The sequence below is a fragment of the Macrobrachium rosenbergii genome, chromosome 48 (assembly GCF_040412425.1).
Source record: "Macrobrachium rosenbergii isolate ZJJX-2024 chromosome 48, ASM4041242v1, whole genome shotgun sequence".
Taxonomy (NCBI): Eukaryota; Metazoa; Arthropoda; class Malacostraca; order Decapoda; family Palaemonidae; genus Macrobrachium; species Macrobrachium rosenbergii.
The window spans coordinates 13,809,357-13,827,726 of record NC_089788.1 but is presented as its reverse complement, the minus strand read 5'-3'; the positions used below and the strand labels follow the sequence as shown (position 1 = coordinate 13,827,726).

The 18,370-nt window shown below is 43.2% G+C and overlaps 1 protein-coding gene across 1 annotated transcript in view; it reads left to right on the top strand.

Annotated features, from left to right (window-relative positions):
• Positions 1-18,370, top strand: part of crm (cramped chromatin regulator) — a 121,925-nt gene that overhangs the window by 91,047 nt on the left and 12,508 nt on the right. The window contains exon 14 of the mRNA XM_067091378.1: positions 13,974-15,540. Within this exon, the coding sequence (XP_066947479.1) occupies positions 13,974-15,540 (1,567 nt within the window). The remainder of the gene's footprint in view (positions 1-13,973; positions 15,541-18,370) is intronic.

The window sequence follows — 18,370 nt, the reverse complement described above, 5'->3', positions numbered from 1 at the left end:
CAACTGCCATTAAAAATAAACAGGTAGCATAAATAATATGGTAGGGCAGCTTACAACGTAATTGATAATCAAGTAACATTAACAACACTCATGCAGTATAAATACTATAATACCAAGGCAGTATACCGAAAAGAGCAGCATAAATAACAAATAATACAAAATGAAGCAGCACAAGGAAACGGTATTAGCAGACAAACTCAATAGAGCCGTTGAAGCAGCCCCAAGCTGCTTGACAGGAACACTGCAGGACAACTCCGACAGAGTTGAAACGACAACCATCTCGTCCTCAAGCACAGTGCTGACGTCCTCCTCCAGTACCGGCGACCGCGACAGAGCCAACACTGCAACCATCTCGTCCTCCAAGAAACGTACTGACGTCCTCCTTCAATTACGACCAAGACAGAGCCGACACGGCAACCATCTCGTCCTCAAGAAACTCTCTGCTGCTCTGCTCTGCTGCCAGGACCTGACTCGCAGGTACGGAGACCTGCTGCTTCTACCTTGGACCATCGGTCGATCTGCCCTCCAGAACCTGGCTCGTTGCTGCTACGAACCTGACTGACGAAGTCTGACGCCATCCATCAGACATCAACTCGCCAGCAAGAAAAACAAAGGAGGCAACAATCCACCAAGGGAACAATCGGCAAGCGATTGTTCCTAACACCCAGCAAGATCTTTGCTTGGGCTGATGGCATATGAGAGCGTTACAATTTGGCCAAATAACTGATTGATAAGAAAGGAGAAATTCATGTCAAGTTTACAGAGTCTAAGGTCATTCACCAAGCCTTCGGGGCATCTCGAATATGAATGGCAACAATACAGTGGTAGTGCATGCAGACAACACCACAGAATTTTGATATATCTGTAACAAGGGACAGCACTCGTTCCTGCTTCTTATCAATATTATTTGTCAGAATTATTCAAAGGAAAATTAAACAACAGGGCGGATGAACTGAACTGTCAGAGGCAAATCCTTCCTACTGAGCAGACCCTGGATCACATCTAGACCACTTTGACACCTCAAGAAACAAAAGTCTTCCTCTCTTGTGCTCTCCAGCCCAGGATCCCCTAACGGGGGCGACAGACGTCAGACTCCAAGACTGGTAGAGCTTGGATCTATATGCCTTCCTGCCCTTCAACATGGTGAGGGAAGTTCTAAATAAGTTCTTGTCGCACCCCAATGTCTGGATGACCCTCGTAGCTCCACTGGGCTAATGAAGGAGGGGTTCCTGGTTCTTCCTGTGATGGCCACCAATTAACTACAATACAGGCAGTCCCCGGTTAACGGCGGGCTCAGTTAATGGGGATCCAGTTTCATGGGGCTTGTCTAGTGACAAAAATCAGCAATTTTCGGCGCCGAAAATCACTGATTTCTGCTTACTGGCACCGATAATTGGGTATTGGTGCCAATACATGGCTAACAGAGGTGCTGATAACTGAAAATGGGCGCTTTTTGGCACCAATAAGCTCTGAAAGTCGCTGAAAAAACGCTGAAATTGCCAATTTTTGGTTAGCGGTGATTTTTGGTTATCATCACACCCTCAGAATGGAACCCCCGCTGATAACCGGGGACTGCCTGTACAGTGTTTTCATTGATGGTGCCTAAGACATGATGTCTCGTCTTTCGAGACATCTTTAACTTAAATACTGGACTTTCTCATCTAGTTGAGGACCTCTAGAAGTCTCCCTGCTTCCTCCATTAAAGGATACTGAGTGAAGTTTATCTCGGTTTTTAAGCACAGAATTAGGTGCCTGTGACCAAACCAGGATCTTAATGACCTCATCAAACCGTTCGACACTTCAAAACACAGAAGTCTGATCTGGTTTCATAGAATTTAGATGTCGTGATAAAAGGGACTCAAGGATCTGTTATTATTACCTTAAGATCCTCAATCGGAAGAAATTCTTCCTTGTAGCTTTCACATCTGCCAAACTAGTTAGCAACTGCAAGTTTTTGACAAAAGTGTAGACTTCTCCCAAATGGTCACTGTCTGTTCTTTCACTTTGGGTCTTTCCTAGCCAAGAACAAGGATCCACCCACGACCTTACCCCACGCTTTCCATTTTTAAAAGGTTAATGGAATCTGGGGCCTGGAGGATGAGCAAAGGGCTCTTTCCCCAGTCAGAGTCTTAATGTATTTTCTGCAAGGTACCGTGAAAATTCAGAGGACCTTCTAACTACCATGGGAGTTCTGTCGAGAATTCTTGTCGCACTCTTCTGAAGAATGTCCTGTCATTCTTCTTAGGAGACTTGTTATCTGAGGCACATTCTCGGATTCAGAGACACTCTTTGCCTGAAGTTTAAAGTGAAAGTGCATGAAGTCCGAGCAGTTGCTTTTGACCATTGTTCGATCTACCTTTTGGAGGTATAAGTGGATATTCACATCTTGCTACTTAGATGAAGTTGAAAGAGTGTTTGAAAATTGCAGTACCCTAGGGTCATTATCAGTGGCTGGCATGTTATTGGGAAACAAACCATACGAGAGATTCTTTCTCTCTTTTATCTCTTCGCATGGTGTCTAGTTTTAGGGAGCCGGGGGTTACATGGTACCTGGAGTGCCCACCAGTCTTATGGATGGATAGTGATTTTGTGATCAGTGTATGTGACAAATGTTATCTGGTCGTAGGAATTATTGGTACTGCACCCATGGTAAGGGCATTCATTTGTTATACGTCTTGTCAGTGATCAGGCATATCCTCTGCTGCAAGACTTCTGATGTAGAGGCAACCCTCGGCTCAACTGCCGCGCCACTACAGGTTAAGATGAGCACCAGCCAGAGGCAGTATTCAACTACAGTAGCTCTCTAACCAAGTATGGTAATGACAAGCATTGTTCTCATTCTGGCCGTCCTTTCTATTTCGAAGTCATTGGATTCAGCTAAGTAATTACTTGGTAAGTTACTTGTATAAAAATGACATTTTTATAGTAAAATAAAGTTTATATATATTTACCAAGTAATTATTGATTCGGAGCCCTCCCTCCTCCCCTCTTTTGGACATATCGGCAAATCATAATGGTGCCTCCAACAAGTGTCGTTACCACCCAACCTGTGTGGTGGAGCGGGGTTGTCATCGATGCAATGAGAGCAGTGGTGCGATATTTTTAATTTAAGGTTTGCTGCACTATTGAAATCTATAGCTCAGTAATTACTTGGTAAGTATATGTAAAACTTTATTTTATTATAAAAATGTCATTTATATTTTGTAGTTGTTTTAAAATATTCTGCATACAGTATTAAGATTTAAGTTTCTGCATTTGTCTTTGCTCTCAGTATTAAATATAGTTAAGGGATACCTTACTAAATCTAGCTAATTTGTTACTGTTTGGTTGTTATATGTGTCACTGTCTTCTTTTGGCAATGTATGTCAGGGTTTTGGCACTTCAGCTTAATGGATCTCGACTAATCAGATTTGTTGCGTGTTGGATGTGTCGTTGAGTCTGAGAACCCAAAAACTTATAATTTGTACACGTCTGTTTTTGTTTTGCTTATAAAGTATCTATGGTTACTTTTTCTCATGTGTTGAAAAGTTCTGATTAATTTGAGCTTCCACTATAAATAAGAGTTGGTGTCCGATGATGGGGTTGTATGAGTTGTTGCAGGTGATTTTGAAGTCTATGGATGATTCCTGAAAATTTTACCTGACTAATCCAGTTAATTATAACTTATTTTTTTTATTCTGGCAAGAGCTGATTTTTGGGGGTCTTATCTTTGCCATCATTGTCTCCTATAAAGTTCCAGGATCAGCTAGTGGTTGGTTGGGTTTGCAGTCTGATGACTGGTGATGTTTTGGATGTGTTGTTTTGGGATTAGTGCACTGGCAAATATACAGCAATCCACTTCAAGCACAGAATTTCTGCTGCCTTCATTTGTCTGCAATGGGTGCAGGTTTGCTGCTCTGAGAGGAAACTGTTTGTTTACTCAAGGATCTTCAACTTCTGTTAATAGCTTCACTTTGTTATAGAACAGCAGTCCTTGTTCCAGATTACAGGACCAGTCATAAGATTACATTGACTGTCGAATATTGTACTGACACTCTTTGGAAGGTTTATGCAGTTATCTTCAGTGGCAAATACTAGTTTTAAACATGAACTTACCTGTTGTTTACATATAGCTGTAATTCTCGATCTCGACAGAAAATTCAAAACTGGCGGTCCCGCTAATATATGGTCAGGTGGTACGACTACCCCGCCCTCTACCGGGGTACCTGGATCCATTTCCATCAACAACTAATCATATTTTCTCTGTCGGGGCCGGCGACTAGTCGTCTGCTCGTCTTCAGGAAATTCATCGGTGCTTTTCGATTTTTCTTTGGTGAAGTACCCACTTTTGTTGACGGTTCTGGCTTGTTTTTTGGCTTTGGTTTAGATTTTTTTCTAGTTATGTCTGATTCAGGATCTCAAATTAGATATTGCGGGGGGGGTTGTAAAACTCGAATGTCTCGGTCTAACATAGACCCTCACTCTTCTTGCTCTAACTGTAGAGGGAAATTGTGCACGAATCTGGATAGATGTGATGAATGTGCGTCTTTGTCTGTGCTTGATTGGCAAAAGTTGGCTAAATATCAGGCAAAATTAAGTAAAGATAGGGCACGTAAGGCTTCGCCAGAAGTTCCTCCCAGAGTAGGAGTAGTATTGCCTCTTGTTCTGTTCCTGTTACCCCTCCTGTTCCTATTCCTGCCCCGGAACCTGTTGTTTCCAACCCACTACCGTGTCAGACCTTCGGGCAGAATTTGATGGTAAGATTTCGGCTCTTTTCTCTGCGATAGAGAAGATTGGCCAGGATGTGAGTGCGATGTCTAGACATCGAAGTGTTGCAGTGATAGTGTTGTGGAGGAGGTGACTGTTCGTCCCCTCGCTCTCCTAGGTCTAGGCCTCTGTCCGGCTCCCAGGGCTCAGGAGAAGACATGCCGAAAGCCGAAGGGAGGCGAGTGGGGTCTGCTCACGAGCAGTTGCTCCCTCTAACAGTCCTGTTAAGGTCCCAGGCTGTTGCAGCTCGCCATAGTAAAAGCGATGCGGAAGTGTCTTCTTGTGCTTCTGTTTCACCGAGGAGGAGTTGGAAGCAGTCAGAGTCTAGTAGGCCGCTGAAGAGACGCAGAGCTTCCTCTCCAAGTCAAGTTCCTATCAAGAAACTTTCGCACGTTCTCCTCTTCCGTCTTGTAGCTTTTGGGATAGCCCAGAGATCTCTTCTTCTTCAGGCAGTCCGGATGTACATTCTACGGATCGTATGCGCCGCGGATCCTCCTGTTAGCATGCAAGTAGCGGCTTCCTTCCCGTTGGATCCCAAGTCGGCTTTTATGCCTCCGGTTCCTGCCCCCCTTTCGCAAGAGGACAAATTGGACAAGATTTTGAGACTTTTCGAAGGTTTTAAAGCACCAGCACTTCAGGATCCTTCTGCAACTGAGGCTCCGGTCTCTGCTCCCGCTCACGCACCTGGCGCCGCTTCCGCTCGCGCGCCTGGCTCCGCTTCCGATCACGCTCTTGGCGCCACTTCCGCCCGCACCGGCCGCACTCACGACGCTACTTTGGCGCTTGGCGCCTCTCCACAACACGTTTCCAAGGCGCACAATGTTTGCGCTTCTGGCGCTACCGTGGTTTTTGGCGCCTCTTTGGCTCTCGGATCTTCTAAGGCTCCTGACTCCTCTCAAGCTCATGTTTGGATACGCTTGACGCGGTCGGGCACTTGGCGCCTCGGTGACGTTCGCGACACTCAAGAGGATAACGCAAGTTTGGCTCCCGGAGACGTTTCTATCCGCGGTGCTCCAACTGCTTCAGAGATTCTCTCCCCAGTTTCCGATGTTTGAAGTAGATGATGTTCCGTCTGCTCCTACGTCCAACTTTAAGCATCTCTTACAACTTTTGAAGAACATTTTCAAGAAGACTTTGCTCCAGCTTCCCTTCGTCTCCAACTACGCAGTTTGCCAAGGATTTTAAACCTCCTTCCTCTAGATTTCTGAAGCTGGTCCTGTCTGTTTTGGCGAAAAGAGCTCTCCGAAGGCAAGAAGGATGGTTGAGCAAGAAAAGATCTCAGGGTAAAACATCTTTCTGTTTTCCCCTCTCAACTGTCTTTTAAGTCTCGTTCGTGGTATGAGACTGGGGAAGTCTTTTCCTTGGGAGACTCTGCCTCCTCTCAAGGGGGATTTCTCCAGCCTTGTGGATTCTGCCCGTCGCTCAGCTTTTTCTTCGTCCAAAGTCGGCTTCTCGTCTTGGAAATTGACCATCTGGTGAAGAGTTCCTATAGGATCTTGGAGATCTTTTCTTTTATTGACTGGTCTATAGGAGCCTTGAGCAGGATAGTGAAAGTCTGTGATCTTCCCCCCAAGACTGCTACGGATCTTGATGCTATTTTGGCCTGCCTGGACAAGGCCATCATGGACGGAACGTCAGAAATTGCCTCAGTGACTGCTACTGGCATTTTGAAGAAGAGAGCACATTGGATTTCGTTTTGTCGCGAGAGGAGTCTCCAGGAACCAGAAATCTGCTCTTCTTTTTGCTCCTTTGTTTAAGGAATCCCTTTTTCCCGCCACGTTAGTTAGGGAAATTTGGAGGCTCTCTCGTGGGAAGTCTACTCAAGACCTACTGGCTCATTCTTGAAAAGACCCAGGTTTTCGACTTCTCCAGTAGTACCCAAGCCGCCTTTCCCTGTATCCTCTAGGCCTTCTCGGGGTACTCCTTCTCGGCCCTTTTCCCGTGCTAGAGGAAGAGGAAAATTCTCTTCTCATCCCCAGAAAGCTAGGGGTACCAACCGATGAGTTCAAGGTCCTTCATGCGACGGTCGGAGCCAGACTAAAGTCGTTCTGGCAAGTTTGGGAGGGCAAGGGCAGAACCCTGGGTGATCAACGTTCTGAGAGAAGGCTACACCATTCCCTTCTCAGAGAGTCCTCCTTTAAAGTCTTTGCCAGTAGACTTCAACGTATCATCCAGGGACTCAGAGAAACTTGTGGTGTTGGAGGAGGAAGTTACTTCCTCCTTCAAAAGGGAGCCATAGAAGCAGTCCTCGAACCTTCATCTCCGGGTTCTACAACCGTCTGTTTCTGGTTCCAAAATCGTCAGGAGGATGGAGACCAGTCCTCGACGTAAGCGCCCTGAACAAATTTGTGCTTCAAACACCATTCAAGATGGAAACCACACAGTCGGTTATCAGTTCCTGAAGGAAGGAGACTGGATGGTGTCCCTCGATCTCCAGGACGCATACTTTCATGTACCTATCCATCCGAGATCAAGGAAATTCCCTACGGTTTGTGTTCAGAGGCAGGACTTTTCAATTCAGGGCTCTTTGCTTCGGCCTATCAACAGCCCCACAAGCTTTCACAAGGACGATGGCTCCAATTGCGAAATGGCTTCACTTAGAGGGAATTCACATTTCCCTCTACCTCGACGACTGGCTGATCCGGTCTCCGTCAAAAGGCCAATGCATGAAGGACCTACAAAGGACCCTTTCTCTTACCGACGAATTGGGACTCATAGTAAATCTTCCAAAGTCACAACTCTCTCCATCTCAAGACTTGACTTATTTGGGAGTTCGGATGAACTCAGTTCTTTTTCAGGTTTTTCCGACGTCACAAAGGATCGAGAAATGCCTGCTGAAAGTGAGATACCTGATGGCAGCCAAGACTTGTTCTGCCAAGGAATGGATGAGCCTTTTAGGCACCCTCTCATTGCTAGAGATGTTCGTCAGTCTGGGGAGGCTACACATGAGACCTCTTCAGTTCTTCCTACAGCAGACCTGGAACAGGAAGAAAGACACGGATTCGTTTGTTCTTCCTCTATCCACTCGAGTAAAGCAAGACCTGTCATGGTGGAACGACAGGAGCAAACTAGATCGAGGTTTGTCGCTGAGACAGAGGAACCCAGACCTGATATTGTTCTCCGACGCTTCAGACGAGGGTTGGGGAGCAACATTGGGGGATCTTCAAGTGTCAGGCAATTGGTCTTCATCCCAACGGGACTGGCACATAAATGCGAAAGAGTTGAAGGCAATACATCTAGCCTTGGAACATTTCGTGCTTCTGGTGGAAAACAAAAAGATAGTAGTGCACTCGGACAACTCCACAGCTCTGGCGTACGTGAAGAAACAAGGATGCACTCACTCCTTCTCTCTGTTCGAGATCGCAAAAGACCTGCTTTTGTGGGCGGCAACCAAGAACGTAGAGCTAGTAACTCGCTTCATCCCGGGAGCTCTTAACGTAAGAGCGGATATCCTCAGCAGGTCACTCCAGGTCATTCCGACGGAATGGACCCTCCACCAGAAAGTTTGCCAAGGCCTGTGGAAGGTTTGGGAACTCCCATGCTAGACCTGTTTGCAACGAGGAAAACCGCAGACTACCTCTCTTTTGCTCTCCTGTTCCAGACCCAGAAGCATTAGCGGTGGATGCCATGCTCCTGGACTGGTCGGGTCTCTTCCTTTATGCATTCCCTCCCTTCAGGATGCTGTGAGAAGTCCTGAAAAAGTTTCAAGCACACGAAGGTGTGTCAATGATCCTAATAGCTCCATGGTGGCCAGGAAGATCATGGTTTCCAGAGCTACTGGAGAAAGTAGTGGATTGGCCAAGGAGGTTGCCATTCAGACCAGACCTTCTGTGCCAGTTGCACAGCAGAAAGTTCCACAGGAACCCGTCAGATCTAAATCTGACAGGGTTCAGACTCTCGAGCGACTCTACAGGAGGAGAGGCTTCTCTAGAAGAGTGGCGCAGGCAATGGCTAGATCAACCAGGCCCTCGTCTACAAAGGTCTATCAAGCCGAAGTGGAAGCGCTTCAGGGAGTGGTGCTCGAGTCTGGAGTGTCTTCCACTTCTACGACTCTAAGCCAGGTGGCGGATTTTCTTTGTTTCTGCACAAGGAGAAGAAATTGGCTGTCAGCACGATTAAGGGGTATAGGAGTATGCTGGCGGCAGTTTTCAGGAATAGAGGTATAGACCTTTCCTCGGACAAAGATATTGCAGAACTCCTTAAATCCTTTGCTACCACTAAAGGCAAATTTCTTTGTGTACCGCATTGGAATTTGGATGTGGTGCTAAAGTGGCTTACCTCCAAATCTTTTGAGCCTTTGAGTTCCTGCTCCGTTAGGAATCTAACTAAGAAAACTCTCTTTCTCTTGGCACTGGCCTCGGCAAAGAGAGTAAGTGAGATTCATGCTCTGGACAAAAGAGTTGGTTTTTGTGCGGATAAGGCTGTAGTTTCCTTCACCTTGGGTTTCCTAGCTAAGAACGAAAACCCTAGTAATCCATGGCCAAGGGAATTTCCCATTGCTAGCCTATCCTCCTTGGGTGGAAGGGAAACGGAGAGACTTCTCTGTCCAGTCAGAGCATTGAAATTCTATCTGGACAGGACCAGAAGTGTAAGAGGAACTCATGATTTTTATGGTGCTCAACTAAGAACCCCAAGAACCCTCTATCTAAAAATGGGATTGCTTTCCTTTTGAAAGAACTGATACAGGAGGCACACAAGGAATTAAGGGATGTGGATTTCCCCTTAGTTAAAGTGAGGCCTCATGAAATTAGGGCTATTGCAACTTCTTTAGCCTTCAAGAAGAACATGGCTTTAAAGGACATTCTAAGTTCAACTTATTGGAGATGTTAGCCTGTTTTTGCCTCGCATTATCTGAGACAGATCCAAACCACATATGAAGACTGCAGTATGTTGGGCCCCTTTATTGCGTCTGACACGGTGATGGGCAAGGAAACCAGAGGCTCTAGATCCTCTCCTTAGTTTCCTTGGGTGCAGAAGTTTCTTTTTGGTCAACTACTAGAGTCTTAGAGGTTAGATGGCCTAGTAGGTCTAATTTTAATAGGTTGGTGTGAGTTTTTTATGGTTGGGTGATATGATGGTGGATGCTTTGAGTACTGCGCCTTGAGCAGGGGCATTATATGCTTTGGTTGATTGTGTCGAAGACGGCTGGGCCAACAGACCTTTCTCCATATAGCAACCTGCGACTGAGCTACTAGGCCCCGCAGTTGCACTAAGGATAGCAGGTTACAGAGGCAGTAACCGAGAAAACAGCTTCCTTAGCAGGTAAGGATCCAAAGTAAAGACGTTTTTTCTTAGCCTGATGATCTCAGGTTTTTTCCATTTAACACTTACAGCTGTCCATGCCCACTGCCTCAATGTGGCAATCAGCTATATGTAAACAACAGGTAAGTTCATGTGTAAAAATGACATTTTTATAATAAAATAAGATTTTATATCATACTTACCTGTTGTATACATATAAAACATTCCCACCCGCCTCCCCGCAAGGGACAAGGGGACATAGAAAATATGATTAGTTGTTGATGGAAATGGATCCAGGTACCCCGGTAGAGGGCGGGGTAGTCGTATCACCTGACCATATATTAGCGGGACCGCCAGTTTTGAATTTTCTGTTGAGATCGAGAATTACAGCTATATGTAAACAACAGGTAAGTATGATATAAAATCTTATTTTATTATAAAAATGTCATTTTTCATAGAAATTGTGTTAGCCTATAGCAGTTCCCCATTCTCTGAAAGCAGGCAACAAAAGAGAGCTATGGTCCTAACTGTTAGCAGTCTTGCATCTTTGAGACCACTGCAGAAGATGCAAATTTTTTTTCTAGATTGAGAGGACTGGTGGCAATGTATGCAGATTTTGATGAATTTATCTGTAAGCAGGGAGGCTTTTACCCATGACATCAGGAATTAGCTGACAGGGTTTATAGAACACAATGAATCAAGCTTGAAGTTCTTAATCCAAAGAACAGCAAGCAGATTGCAGTGTATACATGGAGAGGGAATTCTCCTCTCCTCAGATTGAAATGACTTAAATCTCTTTGGAGCCAGCCATCGGGTCCCTTTGCCATGAGGTGGGATGGGTGCATTCATGTCCCTCCAACAATCATATTTAGGTACTTTATTGAGGAGTAGAACCACATGGCTTTCTTCAGACTCTTTGTATGCCAAGTGCTGACTGAAGAGTTCTTTGATTATATTAGTGCTAAAGCTGACTGCAAGGTTTTCCTTTGTGAATTTTGTTCCTTGATGGACACTCTTCTGTACTTCAGAAGATCTGTTTTGAGCATGATGGTTTGAGAAATGCTCCTCCTGAACATGCCTTGAGGGAGATTGTTTCAACTTTACCAGCTCTATTCGTAGGAGCCAAGGTGGTTGGTGCACTTGGCAGTAGCTTGGTAAGATTCATCTTTTTCTTTGACTACAGGACAATTTCTCAAGCAGACAATCATCCAGGCACTCTTGGGTTGTAGCCTAAAGTATAACCATTGGCAGTAGCATTGGAGTTCTAGGGTAGGAGCCACATGGATGTTTTTGGTGACTCCTGCAAATTGTAGTGTTAGGGTCAACCTGCTGTCCTAGCCATGGAGAGTGGAGTAGGTTTAGCAACAGGTGCCCTTCCCAGATCTTCAGCCTTCTGCTCAATGTGAAAATGGTCTGTGGTCAGGACAGATCTGGTTAATGTACCTACTCTTTCTTCCATTTCTTCTTAGGGAGTTCTGGGTGTCTTATTCTTTGAGTCATTGAAAAGTACCAGTCTTCCTTATTTAGGAAGGGTTATGCATCTAAGAGTGTGTCTACACTGCAATAAAACGTGTTGTAAACACATTTCAGTATCTTGTTGCATACCAAATTTTCCACCATATGACACACTTTCCTCCCCTCCGAAAAAATCCTCCAGAAATCTCCATGCATTTAATACCCCAGTAATTAGGTTAGGGTAGGCCTAGGGATGTGTGTTTGAACTGTTGGCCCTGGTTAGACTGTTACACGGACACTATCCATTTGCAGAAGTCAAATAGCACAGTTGTATTGAGAATGTTACTTTTAATAGAGCTGCTCTGTTACTTATTGTATTCAGTTACATATTGCACATATTATCGTATCATAATGTGTGAACATTGCAATCATGCACCAATTGCATTCTGGTAATGTTTATATTTGGAAAGTCATCAGCTGATGGAGTTTTGCCATTAGGTGCTGTATTAAAAATTATTTGGAGGTGCATGTTTTGTGAATTAACAAGCGGAATGAAAAATGCAGCTTACCTTGATTCATAAATGCAGTAAATTTTAAATGAAGTATAGGTGAGTTTGCCAGTTTTGGATATTGCTTTTGCCCATTCCAAAATGTTTTGCAGCCTGTCCGTTATTTGTTTCTTCAGCCACAGCTACAACCTACAGCTTAAATTTAAAAGTGTATTTTCATAAGACCTTCTCTATCATGAAGGATGAATAAAAGTTCACTTTAGTTTTACATATTTTAACAGGTTGACAAATGTAAAGCAACTCATGATAAATGTGCGACAGTTATGGTAACTAACATTGTTAGACAGCTGTTTCTCAGTTCGGATGTTTATGCCAGTACTTTCTGTTTATCCAAGTGTTATGCATGAAATAGTAAGTGGTGATTAATTATATGAAACAGTCATACTTATTAAGACAAGCTGTAAGCTTGGTTGAATGTGTGACGTTGTGCTTTTAGCTTACTGAACGAATATTTCTGAGCCTATTAATTAGTCAGAAGTCAGCTTAAGTGTACTATGCATTATTAGTGGAATCTACAGAAATTGAGCCAAGTATAGTAGTAAGATAACATGGTATAATCTACTGAAAATGAAACTTGCTCATTAAACATAGCTTAGTGTAATATACTGAAAATGCAACTTGCATATAATACACAATATGTGTGATAAAATCTTGTTTTGGGGACAAAATTTTAAGGGTCTCATACAAGATCTTATAATACGCAACTATATACAGGCAGTCCTTGGTTATCGGTGATCCGGTTTTTTGGGGCTTATGTAGCGACAAAAATAGGCACCGATATTCGCATATTGGCACTGACACATACATAACTGAGGCACCGATAACCGAAAAGTGGAGATCTTCGACGCCCATTGGCACTGATAAGCTCTGAATATCACTGATTTTTGGTTGTTGGCGATTTTCGCTTAATGTCACGCCATCGGAACGGAACCTCTGCCAATAACTGGGGACTGCTTACAGTGTTTGTTTCTCAATTCTTTGCGACTTACTTAGCTACCATAGCATTTTGTTCTCTCCTTTTAAAACCAAAGTTTAACATAAAATTGGTTAGATTATTATATTGAAGATGTAGATATGAGTTGCCAGTGATGTTTTGGTGTTAACACTTTACACAGATGAAATATAGCATTGTTGCCAGCCCCACAGAATGTAAGTTTTCACTGGTAAACAGTCAATAAACCCTTGCTAGAATGTTTTTTTTTTCTCTAGATATATCGTGCCAAATTTTAGGTGCATCTTGTATGCTAGGAAATATTCCAAATATTATATTTTAAATAGGTGGAGTTGGGAGCTCAAAGATTTAGCATTTCTGTATTTGATGTGGTGATTTAGCAATGGCTGTACCAGATTAGTACAATACATCCAACTGCTTCCTCTTTGTTATATTTTTATAGTCTGCAAATGCAGACTTAAAATTTTATAGCATTCACAGGATTTTGACTTCTACATTTGTGACTTCCAGTCCTTCAGAGGTGACATCTACAGCTGTGACTTCTTGTCCTTCGGAGCCTTGGGTTTTGATGTTAACCTCAAACTCACGAGCTCTCAAGTAGACTGTATTCCAGGCTCAAGGCTCCTTCCTCAGCTGTGATTGCTAACATAAATTATGGGTTTGTACAGTTGTACAGGAAACAAATTTATGGTGACCCATCTCCCAACCCCACTTGCTTCTCATAGCCATATTTTAGTCTTAAACTATACAAGAAGTGAGGTTTTTACTTTATGGAACAGGAGGTTTGAGATTATGAATGTGCCCTGGAAGCAGATGATCTTTTGATTGTCATTTCAGGAATGGAGTGTTTGGATGTGCAAAGACACAAATAGGCAACGATATAAAGGATAGAGATAAACATATAAATTAATTTAGTTTTTTAAGAAAAAAATTTGTGATTACGAATAATTGAATAATGAAGTACTTTTCTTTTAAATGTATGCTAATAAGGTATTGACTTGATTTTTCAGAAATTTGACTTGGAGGGAAATCAGATAAAAAGCTATCTTCCCATTTCTAAAGCTACTTCGCAAGGGTCACAGTTGAAACCGAGTGCTCAGGCTGTGAATGCACACATAGTAGCCTCTTCACTAAAGGTTGAGACACCAATTAAAGTTGAACCAACTGTAAATCCTAATACTATTCAGTTAACAAGTCAGCACACACTGCCGCTACCACAAGGAATCCAGTCATCCATGCCTGTGGTCAGTACAAATCCACCAGCAACAAATGCAATATCTGTCAATGTATCAGGGCAGCCACTTCTTACAGTAGAGCTACCTGCCCCTGTGACTTCACCAATTAAGCAGCCTGGCAGTCTTAGTGTTGATAATTGCCTACCGGGAGTTGTAAGTGCTCCACCTGTGACTGACATTTCTGAGCTGTTAAAACCTGCTGTAGTGATAGATAATACTCAGACTCAGATTAACATTGCAACAAAATCACCCATCAAAAGCAGTGTTTGTGGCTCAGATAATTTCAATCCTCTAACTCCCAGGAAAATAGATAATTTAATAAACTCTGCTGTTACACTGCCTCAGAGCTTTAGTTATGTGTTGTCTGGAGACAGTAAAGGTTCCCTTTCACCAGTTTCAACGAATGTCACTCCAAGTAATACAAATATTAATGGTATACTAAGCTCAATGGTTTCAGAAGCTTTGAGTGATTTACCTGATCTCAGTACACCACCTGGAACTCCACAGCCATTTTGTAGTACAAAATCATCTGGTGAAAGTACAAGTTTTTTGTCTCAGCTAGAGAACATATCTTCATCAACTTCTACAATTGCAGCTTATCCATGTATTCCCTCACCATCACTTTTTAATTCATCTCTATCATTGGACTCGTTGCCTAGCTTGAATAATGGGCTTCCTGTCAACACTCAGCTAGTCAGTGCTCCTCCTACCACTACCACATCTGAGGAGCTTTCGAATGTGTCAGTGCAGATGACCTCCTCACTTGCTCCAACTTCAGTAACGACTCCATTATCTCTAGGTACCTCGTTACTCTCCACAGCTACCACAAGCCACTTGGAACTTTCACCACCACCCATGCAAACAAACAACTTTTCAACCCTTCTCAATACACCAACTCCTCACTCCACAAACAATAATCCTGCAAGCTCTGGTGGAGACATATCGCCTACACCGTTGACTGGACTCTTGCATTCACCCTCTCCAGGAACTAGCAAGAATTTTTCAACTTTGTTGGATTCAAATGGCCGCAGCAGTACCAGTAGCCTATCAGTGCCAGAACTCTACATTCCAGAAGGATCTTTGAATTTGCCCTTACTAGATATATCAATTGGTGGAACTGTATCTCTGAGTGAGCAGACCTCTGGCTTGTTGAACAGTGAACTAGACTCAAAAGGTGCTGATTTTCCCACAAACACTACTGCCAAGCATTCTTCATCTACTTCAGTAAGAAGTTCCACCCCAACACCAGCAGGCACAAATGAAAATTGTATTCAGGGTACAAGCAGCGAAAAGTTATTGGACATAACTCTTGGAATATCTAATTCCAACTCAAGCTTTTCAAGTAAGTGATCTTTAGTAATGTTGATTGTTATATATGCTTTTTATATAATTACACAAGGAAAACACGGGCAGAATAAATTTTTTAATGTTTTGGAATAATTTTCTGTGAATTAATGAAGTTCAAGGTAATGGATAAAAAATAAAGAGATAGAGAATGAAGTAATGTAGCCAAGGAAATGCTATAAAGCACTGCTAGTACCTGCTACAGCATGCCAGACAAGGAACACTAAGTGGTACCCCATAGAGAAAAGGGAAAAAATTTAGTTGTTCCTACAGAGATACAAACTATCACCTTTTCTATGGAGTTTCTTCAGCTTGCATGCCCAAATGCCATTGAGACTTGGAAACAAGGCATGTTAGAGAGGGGGGCCGACTGGGGGAAAGTCCTCACTTTACCCATGCTATCTAGTCACTTTTTCTTAGGTCCCCTTAGAGAGCAGATGTGTCACTCGTCTCTCTTCCCTTGTGATCATTGAATTTAGATGAGTAATCCTCTACTCTTCTTTTTTTTTACTTAAATATTTTGTTTTAAAAGTGCTTTATGCTTTTGTATATTACTGTCATGTTCTGAAATGTAGAAGAAACTGAGCCGTTTAACTGGTGAGGGACTTGGACAGCTTTATTGTGGTTTCATGTCTCCCACCTTGGTAGAGACCCATGTAAGCATTGTTCTTTTTATTGGGGGGTATTGTGCATCCATTCCCCCCCCCCCCCCCGTGAGGAATGTGCTGATTGGTCCTCTCAGTGGGAAAAGTTTGGCAAATGGAGGAAGGACGAGGCATCTGCTGGTGTGGCTGGAAAGATATACCCTTTTGGGGATGCTGACAGATCCTCCAGGATCTTAACTTCCTCTGGCTTCCATTCCCTTGCCACCTCTAAGAGAGCTTCCTTATCTAGGAATCATTGCTCTCATGCTCCAGAGGTCTGTTCATGCCCTTTCCTCAGGAGACAAATGTCCTTCTGGGGTTGGTGTTCCTCCAGCGGTTTATTGTCCTCAGATTCAGTTGACGATGATCTCAGATCCCAGAACTAGAAAGATTAATCCCTTGAGTACTTGAGGAAGATATGGGCATACACTGAATGTGCCAGGTTGTCTGTCTTTGACCATATTCCTTGATAACTTGGTGGAAGAGAAAAAGGCATTATCTCCTAAACTTTCTTGTCATGTAGTGTCTGCCACTCATACTGTGCCTGCTTTGTCTGCAGCTCCCTTGTCTTTGACTGCAGTAAAGGAGTCCTCTTGTTGCAGTTGCCCTTTCAGTAGCTGACCTTATATGCTTTAGCGTCTTTGGTTCTAGCCTCAACCAGCCTGTCATTGTGGAAAGTGAGCTTGGCTTGTGAGAAAAGAGGGAAGAAGTGTGCTTGTTGTTTTTCCTAGTTATTGTTTTCATTATCATCTTTCTCGAGCTCGTCCTGGTCTTCCTCTTCATCCCTAGATTCCCTTCCCCCTTCATAGGGAGAAGAAGAAAGGGAGGTCCAAGGCCTCACACAAGGAGTCCAAGTGGACTTATTGCACGCATTCCTCTTCTTTGGAGAGGAGGTTGGGGTAAGAGATCACTGATGCATGGTCTTGGTAACTCTGGCAGGGCAGCCTCTCATGATCATGCCTACTTAGACACCGAGGACTGCTCCCTCCTCTCTCTGTGAGCTCTAGGGAGCATATCTGGGTAAGGATTTGTGTTTCCTTAGCTCTGCCTGTGTTTGGTTTAGTGGCCAGGTGCTCGTAGCAGCGTGGACCAGCTCTGCTTTTAGTACCTTAAGGAGTTTGTGTGTGGATGGGCTTGCAGAACCTGGTCACTCTGTGCTGCAAGACATCTGGGCCATGCTTGTTCAAGCAGCAGATTAGGTTTTTACCTGTTCTGAAAGTGTAAAGCTGAACCAGTGTCATCTTGTTTGGTACAGTAAAGTTCTTTATTGACTAAGACTCTCCTGCATCTAGACTGTAAACTAAGTTAGCTTCCTCCAAAGCTGTCTTTTGCCAACTCTCAGCTTCCTTTTTTTTTTTTTTTTATAGAAAATCACTCTACTAAGGTATAGTTGGAGCTTCACAAATGACGTGAGGATCATAGTGAAGTGATCTTGACATAATATATAAATAACTCAGTAGTAACACCTCAACTTAACAGCTACATTATCATTATTTTTTGCTTGGCTACCATTATAGATCTTAAATTGAATGTTAACTGAAAAGTACTGGTTGGATTAGAAACTATGTGGAATTTCTGTTAACTTTAAGATATCTAGGAAATATTCAAGTGCAGGCTATAATGTACACTCTTTTTTTTTACTTACCAGACCCCCAAAGTGCCTGTTAAGTTGAGATGCTACTGTATAAATAAAAATTACCAAAAAAATAGTTTCATATACACAAACTCTCCCATACTTTGTCCTCCCCTCTTGAACACACTGATGCTGTTTCCGTCTTATCCTCAAATTCACAGAAATCTTGGGCCTTGTTAGCTGAGGTAATGTTTCTTGCTGTTTCTCAAAAAATGTTGCTTCCTGTTTCTCAAAAAGTTGACATCTTGTGGAAATGATTTCAAATGGTTTTGTGATGAAGCTATTATTGTCAAAGTGTTTTAACTCTCTTCCTTGTTTAGGGTACTTTTCTCCAGTGTGATCTTCAGGTGCTGACTTTCATCTCAAACTCTTGAATATTTATGTCATTAGTCATGTTTATTTTGCCAACTCTTGATGCTGACTTGTGACACAGAAGTAATAAAGTGAGTTCATTATGTTTGTTGCATGAATGTATTGTAAAAGAAACATCTTCTGCTTTCTTCTCTACTTGACCTAGCAGTTTTTGTTTGCAATGCTAGGCAGGCTGCTGC